Here is a 19080-nt window from a genome sequence, read left to right as displayed (position 1 = left end):
TGGAGAGCCTGAGCCCACCCCTCACCGGTTTCGTGGGGAGTTGCTGTGCCCGCCTTCCCCCAGAATAAGTCTGAACTTACCCTTTCCCGCAGGCCCATCACTCTGCTGCCCCCTGCTGGCCACCCAGCGTGGCGCACCACCTCTGGGTCTTGGGAGAAGGAGCGGTCGGTCTCCTCTCTGAAGAAGCCATCAGGGGCCCAGGAGAGCCTTGTGGCTGCCAGAGGTTGCACCTCCCAGCAAGGAAAGCGGGAATAGTTACAAATTTAATAAAATTCACCTTATAAATTACAGCAGCAGCCCCTTACAGCAGCAGCCCCAGGGCTCAGTTCACTGCCCCAGGAAGCAGGAGTTGGGCAAAGCTGGGCAGCTGTTGCTGCAGAGAAGTTGTCAGAGTTCAGGGCTGAGGAGTGGCCAGGGGGCCAGCACCGCCGCCTCCAGGATGGCCACGGGGCAGCAGTGGGGGCCGGGCAGAGGCTCATGGGCCAGTGGGTGCACAGGGAACAGGAGTGGGGCCGAGGCCAGGCCTGAGGGTACCCCCACTCTCTGGGCCCCTCAGTCCAAGCTGGCCATGAGCAGGTGCAGCTCGCGGAAGGCACTGCCGTGGCGGCCACTCAAGCCCGACTTGCTCTTGACGAGGCTGCTGATGCTCTTGAGCTGCTTGTAGCAGAGCTGGCACTTGTGCAGCCTGTGGGCATAAGGTCAGCACTGGAGGTGGCCAGCCGGCACGGTCCCATGCCCCCCGCCCAACCCCAGGGCCTTTCCTGTACTAACCACACCAGCCCTCCTCCCAGGGGAAGGCTGAGACCCAAAGAGCAGGGCCCAGGCCACAGCCAGGCCATGGAGGAGCCCAGGCTCTAATAACCCCACCCCATGCCCTGAGCCACTGTCCCAGGCACAGTGACCGCCTCTGTTGGCTGTTTCACCAGGGCCATCAACAAGGAGGCTTGTGTGCTCTTGCCTGACATGGCGTGCGCACACATACACAGACACATAAAAACACAGACACACACACCACACACCCCTCCCCACTGCCGGGGTTCCTCACCTCTCCTCCCGGCTGATGTCCACACCCACGGAGGGTGGGGCCGCCAGGATGTCTGTGATGAGGGGCAGAAACCGCTGCAGGATCAGCTTTAGGGAGGTGCAGCCCGTCTGGACATAGCTGCAAGGGCAGAGGGATGGATAGAACCAAACAGAGCACATGGCTCACGGAGACAAAGTGGGGCAGAGATGGGGCCAGAGGCAGCATGGACTTGTGGTCACTCTGGCCTTCCAACTTTGAAGGGGACAGCAGTGTGGTGCAGCCACCCAAGTGCACCAGCCCTGGGGGGTCTTTCCTGTGGTCCACCTCCACCCCGCCCCTCTGTGAGGCAGGTGTGGCTTCCCCACGCGTACCTCTCATACTTGCTCTGCAGAAGCTTCTCGATCTGCGGCAGAACCGTGGTGCACAGATCCAGCTTCCACAGGGAGCTGGGGAGAGGGCCAGGGACACATGCCCTCAGCACCTGGCCCTGCCCACGCCCCCCCCCTCCCATCCTCCGTCATGGCCACTCACGCCTTCTGGTTGACAATGTTAAGGAGGTCTACGACCACAGACAGGTCATTGATGGCCACGGCCGAGTCCACCGATGTCTGTGCAAACAGAGCGCCCGTTAGTGGGGACCAGGGACACAGTGGCCCTGCCTGGGTGTGATGTGATCACGGGCTTTACTGAGGGGTGTACATAAAACTGCAAGGTGTGGTGACAGGAGCCGCCTACCACCCCTTCAACCCCACCCCAGAAGCTCTATTCTCAGCTCAGCTGCAAACCCAAGCAGAGATGGCACTTGCCTTGATATCGCCTGTGGTCCACACGCCCCGCACAGTGTCCAGGTTCTTGTGGCGGCTGGTGAGCACGACACACATGGTGTCATGGCCTTTGCGGATCTGGGACATGGCATCCTCGTCGACCAACTCTGCCTGCTGGGGGATCTTTACGGCCTGCGTGGGATGGGTGCCCGGATGCTGGCAGCCAAGCTCTGCCCTCGCCCCATGGGCCTCCACCCACTCTTAGCCTGGGCCCCCCACTCACAGGCAGGAAGTCGGAGGCCTTCAGTCCAATGGGTTCATTGCGGGTGGCAGGAAAGATGGCAGGCTCGGCCTTGGGTGCAGGGGTGGAAGTGACGACCGGGGGCCGGGATAGGACCTCAAGCTGGAAGGGTCTAGAGTTAGCAGGGAGCCAGCCCAAGGCCTCCCCCTTTGCCCCTCTCCGGCAAGGGTCACCCCAGCCCTGATTCAGGACACCAGGCCCTCTCTGAGCCTCATACCGTGCCCGCTCCACCTGGACATATGTTTGGCACCGGGAACTGTGCGTCCGTGGCTGGGCTGGGCTTTGCTGCCTCCTTGGCTGTGGCCATGTCTGGAGATAGAAGGGAAAGATCCCTGGGTCAGGTCAGGTCGGGAGAAGGGCCAGGTGGGAAGGCAGGGCTTAGGCTGGGACTCTGGGTGGCGCCTCACCTCTAACAGGGGAGGCCTGGAGGAGAGGGCGGGCCTGTCCCCTCCCTCTCCACCTACTCAACCACTGGTCTGGCAGAAAGCAGGAACCGAGTACCACATGTGGATGGGACCCAGGGAGTGGTGGCCCTGACACCTCACTAGGAATGGAGTGTGTTTTGCAGGGGGAGTTGGTGCTGAGTGGACGATGAATAGGAGTGTGGGAGAGAGAGGTGCTTCAGGAACCCAGCTTTAGGGGCTCGGGAAGATGGCCCCTTGAGGAGAAAGCTGGTGGCGGGGGGTGAGGGGGAGGCTGGGCTGGAAGATGAGGGTGCCACGTCCCACCTTCTTCAATCATAAAGCAGATCAGGTTTTTCTCCCTTCTTAAATCTTCCAGCAGCAAAAACCAGCAGCAAAAATCCTCCAGCAGCAAAACCCAACTCCCAGGGCCTGGGGACCTGGCCCCCCCAAACCCCCACCCTCCTCTTAGCTCCCTCCCACCTGAGGCTGTTCCCTCCCATCTCCTCACCTGACCCCCAGGCCTGCCTGATGCACCGCCTCTGCAGAGCCTCACAGCCCCCATCTACACGAGCCCTAGTGCCTCTCACCACACCTGGCTCCTCCTCCCACACGGCTGTCTGCCACCCGCCTTCCTCACTGGGTGTAGGCACCTGCCTGCTTTTTCATGCTGTTACCAGAGTCTAGCGCAACACCTGGCACACACTAGGTGATTTCTGGGTGAATGGAGGGAAAAGACCCAAGGGGAGAGAGGCTGGGGACTGTCCTGTGGGAGGGGCAGCCTGGAAGAAGACTGGGGAGCCCAGGAGGCCAGGGCTCCTGGCCTCACCATCATGACTCACCATCTTCTGGGGGTGCAGGGAAGGGCTCACTTCTTCGGGGTGGCGTCCGACCTGCAGAGGTGAAGGGGGCTGGGGACTCACATGGACCAGCCCAGGGCTGCTGTCTGAGCCCTCAGGGCCCAGTTGGCGGGGGCCCAGGGCCCCACAGGATGCGGGAGATGGGTAAGTGGTTCCAGGGCACACATACAGCTGTAGCTCATGATCTGTTCCTAGGGCCTGAACCCTCAGGCTTGCCCCTCCTCAGACCCTGGCCCCTGGCAGGCTGAGCACCGAGGGGCTGCTGGGCTTCTGCTGGGGCCTAGAGGACCTGGGGACAGAGCCGGGCCCAGACGTGGGTGAGAAATTAGGCTAAGGGGAGCGCAGAAATGTGGACACCATCCTGGAAAGGATGATCTGCCTCTGCGTCCCAGAGGGGGATGGTAGGGCTGGGCGGGGATGGGAAGAGGGGAGAGGCCTCACTGATGCTGTTCTTGGGCTGGAAGATCTCATTGTAGTCCTCTGCGTTCTGGATCTCCGCCCGAGACTCCCGCTCATCCCGGTCGTCCTCGCTGCTGGGGCTGCGGCGCTCGCTCTCTGAGTTCTGCTTCACCCTGAGGGGCCGGCAGAGCAAAGGGAGGTGGGGAGGGGGGCTGGTGAGGCCAGGGGGCCCACCTCTTGCACCCCCAAGTGCCCTCCAAGGCCCCGAGCACCCCACCTCTGAGGCTTGCTGCAGGTGGTGCTGGGCCTCTCGTAGATTCGGCGAAGGGGGGCGCTGGGGTGGGGTGGCTGCTGCGCCAGAGGCCGGCTGTCCTGCACGGGGTCCTGGGCCACCGTGCCTGTCCTGGTGACCCGCGTCAGGTCCACGACGTAAGAGGAGACGTTGCTCTGGGAGAAGGCCACGCCTATCTGCAGGAAATGGAGGAGCTGGGGCGGGACCCTTCATGGGGTCCTGAGGGTAGAGTCCCCACAGGGCCAGGAGGGAGCTGGGGACTTGAGCGGGAGGAGGCCGGCGGCCCGGCACAAAGATGCAAGGTGGGCGGTAGCTCTCTCACCAGCTGGTCGTTGCAGATGGCCAGGTCGGCCACCTTGCCCCAGTGGACGAGGACCACATCAAAGCAGCGCTCGGGCTCCCAGCCGTAGACGCGCAGCGAGTCCTGGCAGCCACTGTACAGGCAGCAGCCATCGGGGTTGAAGAGGATGCTCCTGGGCCAGCCGAGAGGGGGCCGTGGGTCAGAAGCCTCCGGAGAGGCTCCGGGAAGCCCAGGACCAGAGCGGAAGTGGAGACAGGAAAGGGCCACCGCAGCCAAGCCCCACGGCCCGGAGGAGGCCCCGCCCACCACCTGCCTACCTGACAGGCCCTGGCTCCCCTTCGATACAGCTCACCACCTGGAATTTCTCCAGGTCCCAGAAACGGATGGTCCTGCAGAGAAAGCCAGGCCTCATGCTGGTTTCTACGCAGGCCGGTGGCTGGGAAAACCCGCTTTTCTGCAGACACTTGCCCACCCACCCCCAGGTCAGGGCCTCTCTTGAGCATGTGGGAAGTGGACACCGGCCTTGGATCCAGACACCCCAGCAAGGCCCAGGACACTGGGGCCAGGAAACTGGAGTCAGGAGAGAGATGTGGCCTGGGTCCCAGGCTGGCTTGGTTGGCAGTCAGTTCAGTCTAGGTAGGATGTGACACCCCAGGACCAAAAGTCAGATCGGGACAGAAGCACACGGAGAGGAGAGAGGTGTGGCGGTCACAGGCCACAGGCCCTGCTCCTCCTCCTCACCTGTCAGAGCTGCCAGAAGCCAGGAGGTACTCATTGGGGTGGAACTCCACCACGTTGACAGGCCCCGTGTGGCCGGGGAACTCGGACATCATCTTGCCAGCAGTCAGATCCCAGAGCTGGGGCAGGGTGGGCTGGAGGTCAGGACCAGCCTGGCCCTCAGCCTCTGGACCACCCTCTCAACCAGTCCGCACCCTTATCCAAGAACCGCCTCCCACTCTGGACAGTCTTGGGGCGGGCAAGCCCGATGGGGAGGGAGGTGAAGACCCAACCTGGGTGTGATCGGCAGACCCCAGTCCCCAGCCCTGGGCCCACGTCTGGCCGGGAGCTACCTTCACCGTGTGGTCATCTGCGGCCGATGCCAACCACTTCCCGTCGGGGCTGAACCGGAGACACCGCACAGCCTGGCTGTGCCCCTGAGGACAGGACAGAGCATGAGCGCTGGAGGGGCTGGGCCCTGTGGGCTACCCTCCTCACCCTCCTCCCTGCCCTCCACAAGCAAGTGCTTCCTGGGAGCAGGCAGAGAAGTGACAGACGGCCACCTGCGGGAGATGCCACAGAGGAACACCTCTCCACAGGTGGTCACGGACCCCCCGAGTCCTGCAGAACACTCCAGGAGATCAAGACCTCGTGGTCTTACAGGTTGAGGAGCAATGTGTCCTGGGCCTCTTTTTGGAGAGTTAAATGCCTCCTCTTATGTCAAAGGGTCCGACAACTTCGAAAAATAATTATTAAACTCAGTGCTTTGAAACTCATATGAACAGGAACCCCCTTTATTTACTAACACCTGTTGCTGCTGCTGCTGCTAAGTCGCTTCAGTTGTGTCCAACTCTGTGTGACCCCATAGACGGCTGCCCATCAGGCTTCCCCGTCCTTGGGATTCTCCAGGCAAGAATACTGGAGTGGGTTGCCATTTCCTTCTCCAATGTATGAGAGTGAAAAGTGAAAGTGAAGTCGCTTAGTCATGTCCGACTCCTGGCGACCCTATGGGCTGCAGCCTTCCAGGCTCCTCCGCCGTGGGATTTTCCAGGCAAGAGTACTGGAGTGGGTGCTGTTGCCTTCTCCGAATAACACCTGTTACCAGCCTACAAACTGTGGAGCACAGTTTGGTGAACATGGTTCTGTGGGGAGGCAGGGAAAGCTGGGGGTCCAGGTGGGCCACCCAGCGCACCCCTGCTCTGCTCCAGAAGCGCGTCTCTCATCTGGACTTTCTGTTTCTCATGCTCTCACCAGGCGGGATGAGCAGCTCCTCCAGCCCCTGCCAGGGTCTGGGCACCGCCCCAGGCTCCATGCCCTCAAGGTGCTTGTGGAATGATGGACAAAGGGGCCTCACTTACCCTGTATCGGAAGACACAGCCTTTCCTCCTGATGTCCCAGAGCTGTGAAGTGAGGAGCAGAGAGGGGCCGGGGTCAGGACAGGTCACAACCAAGGTGGGCTGCGCTGGGGAGGCCTAGCCAAGCTCAGTCCTAGAGCTTGGGTCAGAGGGCAGTAGATGGCCATGAGCAGAGAGGGGCTCTGAGCACCTCCAGGTCATTACACCCCCAAATGACAGGGGTCTCGAAACTACTCAGTAAAGCTGGGCATTCCGAGTACAAATGTCTGGCCAGTGCTCCCACATCTCCCTGCCTGGGTGGGGGTGGGGGGACATGGATGCTGCGGCACACAGGGGAGATGCCCCCGCAGAGCCGAAGCCCACCCCCTGGGGTGGGACTCAACATCCTGGTTCCACTGCTGGCCCAGTCCTGGGAGAGCCAGGGTGCTGAGTGGTGTCTCACCTTGATGTTTGTGTCCTGGGAACCCGAGGCTACAAACTCGCCATAAGGGTGGAAATCCAGGCTGCAGATGTTGGCTTTGTGTCCCATAAGTGTGCGAAGGACTAACAAGGGAGAGAGCAGAGACAGTGGTGTGAGAGGTGAACAGGACAGCGAAGAGAAAGAGCTTCAGTGTTCGTTTGTGTGTGTGCTTTCGTAGTGACAACACAGAAAAACACAACAGTAATACAGACTTTCAAGATGGGGAGGAAGATCAACCAGAGTCCTACCGCTCTAACAGCTAACTTTTCTTATTTTCCTCCTGAGAGATGCCAGCCATTTCTGCCATTACACGAGCCCGCAGAAAACTCCCTGTAAGCACCATGTGGCTTGTACCACTGGGCTTGTGCCAACGTGTTCTCACAAGAGTGAAGCCCCGAAGTCAGCAGAGTCGAGCAGCTGCTGCACTCGGTTTAGGCCCTGTGGACATGGAGCTTATGACCTGCCAGGCATCCCATCACACCTGAGACAGCACGAGGAGAGGGATGCAGGAGCGGTCCAAGCTGGGGGAGAAGCCGCCAGGTTGGAAAGAGAAATCCAGAGTGGCTTTTTGGAGGAGGTGGTATCTGAGCAGGATGTCATTGGTGGTGGATGAGGGAGGCTTGTGTTTCTGTATCAGTTTTCTCTGGTACCACTCAAGTTTGCCTCTTCTCTCTGGCCTCATATGCCTTGCTTTTTAGAAGATTTATAATTCTGCTGTTTGAATGAAACTGATCGTGCCAAGGGTGCTGGCACAAAGAAGTGTGGCAGTCCAGTGATCCTCAGGTTTGAGCCAAGGTGAAACAGGCTGCCTTGTGAGGTAGTGAGCTCTCTGTTGGAGCAGGTGTTCAAGCAGACTCCAGACATAATGCTTTAAGGACAAAATTCGAAGACACTAAAATCTGAGCAGCTGCCCTCCCCACACTGTAGCTGTCACACGCCATCGGGGGCTCAGCGCTGCCTTTCTGGCCAAGGGGGCTTCGGGCACATGCAGCCCAGTCCAGGCCCTGGAAGGTGCACACTCCTCTCGCACATGCTCCAGTCCATGCCGCCCCTGCCAGCCCACCTGCTCTGCATCCCAGAGCCAGGCTTCCAAAACCCAGCCCCACCCCAGAGGATGCAGCAGATCCCACCCCTGCGTAGGCCAGCTTCATGAAGCCCAGACCGCCTTCCTGTGGGATCCTGGCCTGACCCGCCCTCGCCCTCTGGCTCTCCATGGAAAGCAGGCAGGACCACATTCTTCTGGTGTGATTTCTGCCCTGCTCTTCGGTCCTGGGAGGGCTCTCGGGGCCTCCTGATGCCCCACTTGGTCACGGGATCCAGGAGCTGCAGAGAGGAGGGGCCTCCAGGGCCTGTCTACCCGACATGGGAACTTCCAAACCCTCCAGCCGAGCAGCTGGACCCTCCAGTGATGGGCAACTGCAGCCACAGTCAGGCAACCCTTTACCAACCCCTTTCTGCATGTGAGGTGCCAGTTTGCCTCTGTATCATTCCCACCCACACTGTGGTGGGTGGGGGTGGAGGTGGGCCTGAGGTCTTAGGTCTTCCTGCCGAGAATGCTGAGGGCAAGTTTCTCTTCTGTCACTGAAACCCACCCACCCCTGCCAAATAGCAGGGCAGAGAGCACTGGGATGGGAGTCCTGACACCAGGATTTGCGGTCAGACACCCCAGCCATGGAGTCTTTACCAAGTTCAGGGCCCTCCTTGGGGCTGTTTGCCCATCTGTCAGAAAAGGAGACAGTGCCAACCTGGTGTTGCATCAGCACCAGCTAGAAGCTTATGAAAGCCAGATCCTGGGCCCATCCCTCTCCTGAGTCAGTTTCTCTGGGAGTGGGGTCTGGGGTGTGTCACAAGTTGCTTGTAGAACTGCGAGCCCTAGGAGCCTAGGGCTCAGGAATCCCAGACGTCTTCAGTCTCCATTCTTTGCCTACCTCAAGAAGTTCCTCACATTCCCTTGTGCATGAAAGTCAAGGCTGTGAAATCACAACTCTTGGCTTCTCTTTATGTCTTGCTCCTCTGTGAATGGCGAATGGCTGGTACCCTCCACTGGGATCTGGGTCCAGGCAGAGGCTTCCCAGAGGTGAACCACCTGCTGCCTGAGCCTTTCTGTTTTCTTGGCTGGAGCCCAGCCAGCCTGGGCATGCTCCTCCCTGACCCCTTGTCCAGCGATGCCCCCGCCTTGTGGGTCCTGTATGGGACCAGGCAGTGGGACTGAGTGCTGAGATGCTAAGCTCGCAGCCCTGTTTATTATCTAAAAGGTCCTGGGGCTCTGTCTTTCTGAAACAGTCCGCCACTGGGTAGGCAAGTATCACCCAAGAGCCTCAAGTGAGGTCCTAACTTGAGGAACACCTCTACGAGAGCAGAATGAACCTAGCCACTGGGCATGCATAGCCACTGGGCATATGTGGCCACTGGCCACCATCCTGCAGCAAAGCATCCTGCAGGCACCAGAGGAGAGGCCAGAATGACCTTTAAGTCTCAGCCAGGGCATCGTTTCTGGGAGAGGCAGACTCGGCAAAAAACCATGCAACCCCTTCCTCTCCCATCCCTCAGGGAGCAGATGGCCTCCCACCTGGCATGCTGCAAGGTCCAGACTAGAGGCTGGCAAAAGCAGTGAGCAAGCAGGTTTTACTTGGACCTCTGAGTGTCAGCCTGCACAGTGTTCTGAAAAGTATGTTGAGTTAGCAGTCAACCTTTAGAAATGGGTGGATTCCACATAAATACCCAGATTCCCAGCTTCTCTTAAAAAGTCTGTAGAGCTGGCAACACTGTGCCCACATTCTTATGCGGCAACAGCCAGTGAGGCTGAGAGGCAGTTCCCATTCTAGGGTAAGTGGGACTCCCTACTTGGCCCAGAACTGAGGGCATGAGTCTACAGACCAAGACCCCAGCGAGGACTTGTTACAGGGACGAGAACATGCCCACCAAGGCCCCTCACTGTGAAACCTGAGGACACTGGGAGGAAGAGAGAGCCTGCAGAGAGAGGGAGGGAGGGAGGGAGGGAGAGAGGGAGAGAGAGAGAGAGGGAGGAAGAGAGAGCCTGCAGAGAGAGAGGGAGAGAGAGAGGGAGGGAGGGAGGGAGGGAGGGAGAGAGAGAGAGAGAGAGAGGGAGGGAGGGAGGGAGGGAGGGGGGAGGGAGGGGGAGGGAGGGGGGAGGGAGGGGGAGGGAGGGGGGAGGGAGAGAGGTGGGGGAGGAGAGGAGAGAAGCATGTCCCACGTGAGGGATCTGGGATGACCTCCCAAAGCAACCCTGGAACCTAAAACACACCATCTGGTCACTGAACCAGGAGAGAAGCACCCAACCTACTCAGGAGAGGCTTCCTGGAGAAAGTGGCTGGACGGGAAAGCTGGGGACAAGCACCACACAGGCATGCGTGGGGGGAGGCAGGCGTGGACACCTACTTTTGGCAGCTTCCAGGTCCCAGACACGGATGGAGCCCGACTGGGAGCCGGCCACGATGAGCTCCTCGGGGGTGTTGAGACGGACGCTCTCCACGGGGGACGTGTGACCCGTCAGGCTCTGAGGAGAGAAGGCAGCAGCTTTGGTGCGCTGTGTCAACAGACCCCCAGCTGCTCCCCCTCAATCCTGGATCCCCGGGAAGCCATCAAGCAGGGATCCTGTGGCGCCCCCAGGTCTCTCGGCTCCCAGGACTGAAAGTGGGCCAGACCCCAGCCACGCTCCACCATCACCCGCTGTGTTCCCAACAGGAACGTCACCTGCAGGAGTGGCCCTGCAGTGGGGCAGCTGACCCTTGAGTCCCAAGTCCAAAGCACTGTCCTCCTGGACTGTGCTCCCATCTCTACTCTGCCTGGCCCAGCCCTCCAGAGGGGAAACCATGGCAGAACTGAGGTCTGACCCGTCAGCGGCCTCTGGAGCCCCCAGCTCCCCAGGGGCTGACCCCCATCAGAGGACCCAGCCATGCTCTCAGGCAGGGGCTCTGGAAACCAGAGGACCCAGGAGTGATTCTGCTGGAAACACGGACACTCTCCCCAATTCAGACCAGCCTCTGTTGATTCTTTTTCAATTGGGGTATGTTACTCTGGACTTTCAGGGAGCGGGAAACACACCTGAACCCCCCAAAACAATTTCAATTTTCTTCTTAACCCAATCTCAGTTCTGACCTTAACGTTGGCCGTGGTTTGGGTCAGATCTCAGCTGTCCGCTGGATCTCATAAGAAAACTGAGTTGATTACGTTTCTACTAATAAACGTCGCCTCCTTTTAAATCTTTACTCGGTCAAGAGTCAAAAGAATACGACCCTGTGCAGCAAGATTGTAGGGGGAGAGGGCAAGCTTCAGTGCCATCGATGAGTTATGTAAATTGACTTCTGGAGGGCAGTTTGGCAATATGTTTTGAAAGCTTTATAAAAAGTACACACGCACAGATTCAATCTTATGATTGCAGATCTGTTTGAAGATTTAGGGAGACGAGGATGTGCCCCACTGTGGCTGGGCTGAGCCAAAAACCCGGCTGTAACTTCCATGCTGGGAGCCGGGCTCAACCCTACAATGGGATACCACAAAGCTATTAAAAATCATGTTGTAAAAGGGTATTTGCTGACACAGGAAAACACTCGCACTGTTGCTATATTTAAAAAAAACAAACCAGGCTACAGAAGAGTAAGACAGTGTACTGGAAACACACTGTTACATATTTGTGTGTATGCACGTGGGCATGTTTGCACGTGTACACATAGGCACAAGTCTGCACGTATGTGCATGCCCATGTGTGCAGACATCAGCCCCTAGCAGCCCCTAGCAGCACACAGACCAAAGGACCAGGTGTAATGTCCTTGCATAATCAAACTGCATATAACTCATTTCTGTATGTTTTTCCCTTCTGTGTGATTTCCTGTTTTGGAAAACGGTTTTTGGCACTGAACATAGTTGTGTAACCAAGGGGACAATGCTAATGAAATGCAGCAGAATCCTACAGGGCCTTCCTAGGACAGACGCCACCCACCTCCATGTCCTTTGCCTGCCTTTTATCTGTTGAAAAACTTTTGTCAGAGAACAAATTTAATCAAGAGAAATAAGGAAAATGCAGAAGCAGCAAAGGAAAGCAGTCAAATGAGACCAAACAATAAGAGCTTAGTCATTAAACAAAGTTAAGGAACTTCGGTTCCCTCTCAAGGGCTGGGGATACTGATCTGAACCCTGTCTTGTGAGCTGTCTTGTAGATATCAAAACTCCCACCAGATGGAAGAAGCTGACTACATGACAACCAGACGGTCACCATGGCGTAAGATGCCACAGTTCTGAGAACTGGCCTCAAAGAAACAGGAACAGACAGACCGCGAGGCTGAAGATGCTGCTCGGTGGACCACCGCACAGCCGACTTCAAGATGACGTCAGAGCTGGCTGTGCTGCTCTGCACGTAGCTCCCTCACGTCAACTACACACCTCTGAAACTCCCCTTTAAAAGTTCTTGCCCTCTGATCAATAGCAGGGAACTGGCTAATGGACACAAGATCGCCTCCCCACAAGCTGCCAGCCTCCTGAATAAAGCAACCTTTCCTTTGAACCAACACTTGCCTCTCATGTATTGGCTCCCAAGCCAAGCAGAGTTGAGTTCATTAACACTAGTAAAGAACCAGTCCTCTAACCAGCTCCAACCAGGGGCATTCAAATCCCATTTATGGAATGAGGTGGGTAATGAATCAAAATAACCCTGCATGTAACTGACAGGCAAGTGGAGAGGCCAATGGGCAGGGGAGGCTCAGATTCGGGCCTGTAGACTTATTTTAGCCTTTTCATACAGGCTCCCTAGAGTTCCTTCCCACACCAGGTGACCACCCCCGCTCCTCATTCCTGAGGACTGGCCACTGTCCCAGCCATCTGGGTGTCCTGGACTTCCCTGAGCAGACAAGTTGGGGGGGGGCACTGATGTGCTGGGTTTCTGCAGAGCTGCCCACTCCCAGCGCCCATCCCTGGCCTGCCCATCTGCCCCGCCCCGCCCACCGGGCGAACCTCACCATGATGCAGTTGGGCTTGTTGATGGACCACAGGTTGACGCGGCAGTCATCCCCGCCCGTGGCCAGCAGCCGGCCAGAGGCTTTGCCCAGCACGAGCGAGGACACATTGCTGGCGTGGGCCACGATCTCCTCTATACAGGGAAGAGCAGAGGGAGAAGACAGTCAGGGGCCTGACAAGCCAGGTGGAGGCAGGCTGGGCCTTATCCTGCTCGGCCCCCATCCCTGGCACTGGAAGCCCAGAGGGAGGGCCCTGCTCCCTGCGGCTCCCTTTGGTGCCCAGACACACGCCATGAGCGGTGAGACAGCACAGGGCTTGGGCCTGAGACAAAAACAACAATTTCTCAACTTCAGTCACTCCCATCCTACCCTTAAGCCTCATGAATTTTTTCCTTTTTCTGCATATCAATGGGTACTATTATTAAGTTACTAAGTCGGTTTTAAAAACCGACTTGCTAGTTTTGTTTAGCTCTGTCATTTAAGCAATAACATGCATGAAAATTACAAGCTTGATATGTTCACTACATTTTTTCTATGATACAAAAAGAAAAATTAGAACAACGATTGAAATAAAAAATATTGACCCATGTACCACCTAAGGGCCTCTCAACTGCCACTTGGTGTTCCTGCTTGGGGAAACCCACTTTCAGAACCGTACAGGTCAACTGCAGACAAGCTGTCCCCAGGTGAGCTCAGCCAGGGCTTCAGCCCTCAGCTTCAGAATCACGGACTGGGCTCTGGTCTGAGCTCTGCTATTGCAGGCTGTGTGGCCTTGGACAAGTTGCTCACCCTCTCTGAGTGCTGCACTTGTGCTTGGGTAAATGGGAATAATAATAGTGTGTGGCTCACTGGACTGCTGAGGATTCACTGAGGACATTCCTCTGAGCTTCTGTGAGGGGCTGAATACTCATGGCTGCTAGGCAGGCTACAGATCAGACATCATGGAGAGTGGGCACTGCGGCCCAGGAGAAATCCAGGTGGGCTGCGTGAGGAGGGAGCAGGAGACGTTGAACTGAGGGGTTGGGTGTGAGGGCCAAATGGACAGAGAGGGAGGTAAGGTCACTGTGGGTGGCCCCGAGGGCCCATGGCTTGGACTTGGGGTGGGGGGACAAGGGTGCAGCAGATGTAAGTCTCAGAGGGCATCGCCAGGGAAGGAACAGGCAAGGAACCAAAAGGCAGCTTAGGTCTCCGAGCCAGGGCCTGAGCAGTTTCTCCTAAGAAGGGGGAGGAAAGAAACAGTGTCCCCACACAGATGAGAGAAACATGCTGAGGCAGCTGGGCGGCCGGCCTGGGCGATGCTGAGGGGGAGGGCGGTGCAGCTGCTCTGCAGAGGCCCGTCCGGGGTGCCTGCTCCAGCCTCTGCCCTGCCTGGGGGTCTCTGCAGCGCTGGCCTCAGACCGCAGGGAGGCTGGGCTGGGGAAGGATGCTGGCCACGTGGCATGCCTCACAGGGGCTGCCAGAACTGCCTGGGGGCCTAGGCCCCAGGCTCAAGCTCACAGATGACATCCCACCTCAAGGGGTGGCGGGGCCAGCCCCAGCCGGGTGAGAGCTCCTGGGAGGCCCAAACATGAGCTGGGGCCTTGGGGACCCTGCCTCTGGAATTGAGGAAGCTGGGCCTCTCTCTGGTCCACACCTCGGCCAAGGAGCCTTTTGTCCCCTGGACACTGCAGCACAGATGTGTGGGTGCTCTGGGGTTCTGGTCAGAGAGAGATATCTGTTCATGAGCTTCTGTTGGGCCAGACTGACTGCCCAACCCAGCTAGAGGCCAAACCGCCTGAGCACTGTGACCCCCCAGCCCGCGGCCCCTCCCCTTCTCTGAAGACACTCCCTACATGTGACGCCCTCCACGTGTGACCCACCAGGAGGCCTTGCTGCCCACCCTGCCTCTCAGCCTTCCCAGGGAAAGTTCGGGCTGGACCCCACCACACTGGGTCTCCTGGGCCCACTGTCACCCCTCTCTGCATCTCAGGACCACTGCCTGAAGAGACGGCCAGTAATACATAGCATGGATGTTTCCTGCGTGTCCGCTAGAGGCCCTGCGCTGAGAGACGGTGTGGAGTGACAGTGATAAGGTTCTCGTCTCCGTGCTCCAGCCTGGGCAGATGGCTCCGGGGACAGGGCATCCAGCCTGAGGAACCACAGATTTTAGGGCAAGCAGAATTTGAAGACTGGGCCCCTCTAGAAGGGCTCAGACTACTCCCCTGCAAGCAGCCTGACCAGGGGATTGGCTGGAACCCCTGGAGGGACCAGTGGGTGGAGTGGGAAAAGGGAGGCACTCCTCAGACATCAGGCAGAGAAGGCCTCGGACAGGGCACTGGCCCAAGAGCTCCCAGTCTGGCCTGAAGGATGGTACCCTGCAGTGGCCCGGGCCTGGGTACCGAATTTAAATACAAACAAATAAAAGTCCTCACAGCAGGCCAGGCCGATGGCTGCTGCTCTACTGTGGGGCCCAGGCTCACGCTGGTTTCCCAAGCTCAGGGGGCACACTCTGGACCCCACATCCCAGCCAGAGTTAGGGGGACACTGTGTTCTGGTCAGAAGTGCTAAGCACTGGCCTGCCAACAGAAGGTGCAAAGAACTAGGCTTCAACAAGCACTTTCTGATCCTCCTCAGACTCTAGAACCATAAGGAGCCAGAGGTCATTTGGCCTTTGAGCTCTTTAGACAGTTTATACCCATGGAAACTGCTGTGCACATGAAATTGTCAGCAGATGCCCAATATGCCTGATCACGTCACTGCCCACCTGAATGCTCTGATGGCTTGGCCTTGCTTTTCAGATAAAGCCAAAGCCTCAGAAGGGCTGGGTAAGGTCCCAGAAGACCTTACCAGCCTATGTGGCACCACATTCTTCCCACAGCATGCTGCAGCCCATGGCCTCCTCCAAGACCTTGAAACCCACCAAGCTTCCTGCCTCAGGGCCTTTGCACATGCTGTTTAGGCAGCCCACCACACTCCTCTACTCCCACCCCCTCTACCATGTAGTGAACTGATTTAAAGCACAAATTCCAGCTTGAAATCAGAGAAGGAGAGACAGGTGAGTGTGATTACCTGATTCCCACGTGCTGTGCTCCCCAGACTCTAAGCCTCACTGTACCAGGACCTTGCCTATTTTGCCCTCCACTGGCTCCCCAGTGCCTGATTCTTTCCTGGTTTCTCAGGAAAAACCAGCTGTTGAAGGTATATATATATATATATATACATATACATAACCCCAATAAATACAGAGCCATTCTGTCCAAAGTACACCTCCTTGGGAGCCCATAACATGATTCTCCCTAAACCCTGGGACTGAGGAGCAATTTGAACATGGCCCAATCTTCTCATCTACAAATGAGGACACTGAGACCCAGCAGAGAGTTCTGCTCAGGTTCTCACAGTTAAAAAGTAGAGGAGCCCGGCCCTGCTTCTGAAAACAGCCCAGGCCAGGGACAGCTCATAGCAAAGGATGACCAGTTTGGACACACCAGATCTATGCCAACCAGTTATTACTAGAGGAATATGGCCCACAGAGGCACCAGCTGCAAAGCAACAGGTCTCAAAATATGATCCAGGGAAACCTGGGACCCTCAAGATCCTTTCAGGGGATCCAAGAGAACAAAACTACTTTTTATCATATACTAAGGTGGAGTTTGACTTTTATACTCTCATCCGCTCACAAGAATACGGCGGAGTTTTCCAGAAGATACATGACATGTGACGACATCATCACTAACAGTGTGTTTGTGTGTTATGTGTTCAAATGTCTCACTATTCACTTCTGAAGTGGTAAATGTGGGTAGATATGAGTCCCATAAACAAAAACTCTTTGGGATCCTCAGTAAGTTTTAAGAATGTAAAAGCGTCCTAAGATCAAAAGAGTTTAGAGTTGTCAGTTTACAGTATTGGTGGGGGTGGGTGGTACCTGGATTCAGATACATTGCAGAGGCTATTAGCAGCCCTCTGCCTACCCTCTCACCTCCGCCCCAGTCCCAAGATGTTCTCATCTGATGAGGGAGCTTGACTGGTGAGACGTCTGAAAACACCAAGGACGTCTTCGAGGGGCACCAACCTATCTGCCGGCCTAACTGGAAATCCTGCTAAGTGCTTCATTATGTTCATTTTCTCACTGGAATCTCACAGCAGTTCTGGCATGGAAGTGTGATTATCTCATCGTACAGACAGGAAACTAAACCTCTGAGAGGTTAAGTCACTGAGCCAATGTCACTCAGTGCCAAAGTCATGATTTGCCATGTTGGTCTATTTTATGCCAAAGCCTGGGAGTCTCCCCTTGTGCCAAGAATGGGAGACAAAGTTGAAGGTCCAGGCCACCCACCAACAAACAGCTACCGGGATAAATGGGGTAAAAAAGCAAGCCACTCACGCAACTTCCAGGCCGTCTTGGTGACCACAGGGGTGGCCATCCTTCAGCTGGCTGGCACCTGAAGCTCCACCCACAACAGACTGTGCTTTCCTTGTGGGGTGGGGGTGGATCCCCCCCAGATCCACCAATCAAGTTGGCAGGGAGTTTCCACACATGCAGGCTGAGGGAATGCCTCCTCTCAGGACCACCTCGTGGTTTTAAATCATCCACAGCAGCAGCCCGTGCGTGCCTTTTGGGATCCTGGGTCATGGAATGTCAGGCTTGAGCCATCTCAGCTCAACACTGGGCTGGAATACAAACAGAGGTGATGGCTTGTTAGCAAACACTCAGGGGGAGCTCAGGGGGGTCCCTGGGTTTACAGAACTGCAGCTGCAGCTCCCTGGATGACCAAGGCCACTTGATAAAAACAGACACCCACCAAAGCCACCAGAAACAAGAGCTCCACTGCAAGCTGGGTTTGAGAATCTGGAGAGGGGGTATCTCAGGCAGGGTGACTGAAGCACAGAGAAAAAGAAGGTTCTCTCAGAGGCCAGGATGATGGGAGGAGGTTCTGTTTCAGGAGGCTGGCTGCCTGAAATGCAGCTGAAATGCTGCAGTGGGGCGGGGAAGAAAGACCACATGTCTGCAGTTCTGATAGATCTCAGAGTCAGTTTTGTCTGACGTATGGGAAAGGGGCGGAGTCAGAGACTAAGTTTAGGGGGCCACGAGAGGCACCCAAGAGATAGAGACTGAAGTTTTCTCTAGGGAGAGTCTTGAAGAGGGCCCTAGGAGTCCAGCATATATCAAGGGAACTACTCCAGGTCCCTGCCATTCCCAAGGACAGCGCTGGGAACTAGGCCTCCAGATTGGACATGAGTCGGTATGACTCTTCAGCATTAAAAGGCGACCTCATGGAGCCTCCTATCCGCTCCTCCAAGCCTCTCTCTCCTGGATTCCCCAGGTCTGCCTCTCTAGTTCTCCATTCTCTCCTCCTTTTCCCTGCCGCCTGTGTGTGCACAGCCGGTCTCCAGGGCTCCCTAACTTGGGCCCTGCCTCGCCAGACCCTCTTAAGTCCCCCCTTTTCTCTCTGCTATCAGTATCCCCATTCATTCACTCTCCTGCTTCAAGAGTCCCCATTCATCCCCCTCCTGCAGACCCCCGGCTCTCCTTCCGGCCTCCCAGGATTTTCCCCTCGGGCCTCCACGCCTGTCCCGCCCCTCCCGAAGCTGAAGCTGGTCTCTCGGCCTTGCCTAACCCTCCCACTCCTCTCAGTACTGGCTCCAGCCTCCCTCCGCCCAGAGCCTTCTCCGTCGCATCCCGGCCTGGCCCCGCCTGGCTCGGCCCAACCCAGGGCTCAACCTCCCCTCGCCGCCTCGCCCCTTCACCCCCTCGCCCAGTCCACCTGCAGCTGCGGTTCGGGAGGCCGAGGCTCGGCTCCAGGCGCGACCCCCACTTGCCTCCATCCCCTGGCCTGATAGGCCGCTGCTTGACAACCGACCCTCACAACAAAACCTCCGGCTCAGAGCCCCTCCTTCCTCACTCCCAGCACCAATCAGCCGCCGCGAGCGCGCCACCTCCCTTCTGGTATGACCAATAGAAGCAGGCGGTTCTGCCGCCTCTCCTAAGTGCCCGCCCTCTTCCTGAATTGGACTAATCACGAGGAAGGAGAATTCAAGAGCCGCCCCTAGGCCTCTAGTGAACCAATGCGAGCTTCCGTTTTCTTGGTTCCGCCTCCGCCTCAAGCTTTCCCGTTCTTCCCCTTTCCATCTCTTTCACGAAAACTAGTTTGCACTTAAAATTTTTTTTCGAAACGCCCTCTTAGGGCGGCTACACCAATCGCTTTAGCAACCGTCCCAAATTGACCAATCACCAACCGTATTATTGGAAAACCAATTTCA

General features: G+C 57.1%; 1 protein-coding gene and 1 long non-coding RNA gene across 4 annotated transcripts; one reads left to right on the top strand and one right to left on the bottom strand.

The window, feature by feature from the left end:
• Positions 1–250: 250 nt before the first annotated feature.
• On the bottom strand, positions 251–18813 carry KATNB1 (katanin regulatory subunit B1). Of its 3 annotated transcripts, none has more exons than XM_069552889.1 (20): positions 18585–18813; positions 17204–17490; positions 12847–12977; positions 10274–10391; positions 6857–6957; positions 6418–6459; positions 5413–5496; positions 5084–5199; positions 4660–4731; positions 4364–4514; positions 4027–4217; positions 3792–3922; positions 3333–3383; positions 2307–2398; positions 2072–2191; positions 1831–1980; positions 1556–1632; positions 1396–1470; positions 1046–1162; positions 251–685 (listed from the first exon to the last, which is right to left on the bottom strand). In XM_069552889.1, exons 2-20 carry the CDS (start codon positions 17241–17243, stop codon positions 553–555), a joined length of 1992 nt encoding a protein of 663 aa, XP_069408990.1. In that variant the 5' UTR covers positions 17244–17490; positions 18585–18813; the 3' UTR covers positions 251–552. The 3 variants fall into 3 exon arrangements, with proteins under 3 accessions (XP_069408990.1, XP_069408991.1, XP_069408992.1); XM_069552890.1 differs by having other exon boundaries at positions 18640–18809; XM_069552891.1 differs by lacking the exon at positions 18585–18813 and adding an exon at positions 17622–17787.
• LOC138419803 (uncharacterized) lies at positions 10136–12399 on the top strand. The gene is made up of 2 exons (XR_011249072.1): positions 10136–10901; positions 12052–12399. It is a non-coding gene; the product is annotated as an uncharacterized lncRNA (long non-coding RNA).
• Positions 18814–19080: the final 267 nt, after the last annotated feature.

This window comes from Ovis canadensis, chromosome 14 (assembly GCF_042477335.2).
Source record: "Ovis canadensis isolate MfBH-ARS-UI-01 breed Bighorn chromosome 14, ARS-UI_OviCan_v2, whole genome shotgun sequence".
In the NCBI taxonomy this organism is placed as follows: domain Eukaryota; kingdom Metazoa; phylum Chordata; class Mammalia; order Artiodactyla; family Bovidae; genus Ovis; species Ovis canadensis.
The sequence above is the reverse complement of the archived record's forward strand: the minus strand, read 5'-3'. Positions and strand labels throughout refer to the sequence as shown.

What these genes read in the sequence shown, in the direction of transcription:
- KATNB1 (XM_069552889.1), bottom strand. Translation starts at nt 17,243, where the DNA reads ATGGCCACCCCTGTGGTCACCAAGACGGCCTGGAAGTTGC. An exon ending in CAGATGACCACACGGTGAAG is followed by an intron (nt 5,200 to 5,412) that starts GTAGCTCCCGGC and finishes ACCCTGCCCCAG; the next exon opens with CTCTGGGATCTGACTGCTGG. An exon ending in ACCTGCAGCAAGCCTCAGAG is followed by an intron (nt 3,923 to 4,026) that starts GTGGGGTGCTCG and finishes CCGGCCCCTCAG; the next exon opens with GGTGAAGCAGAACTCAGAGA.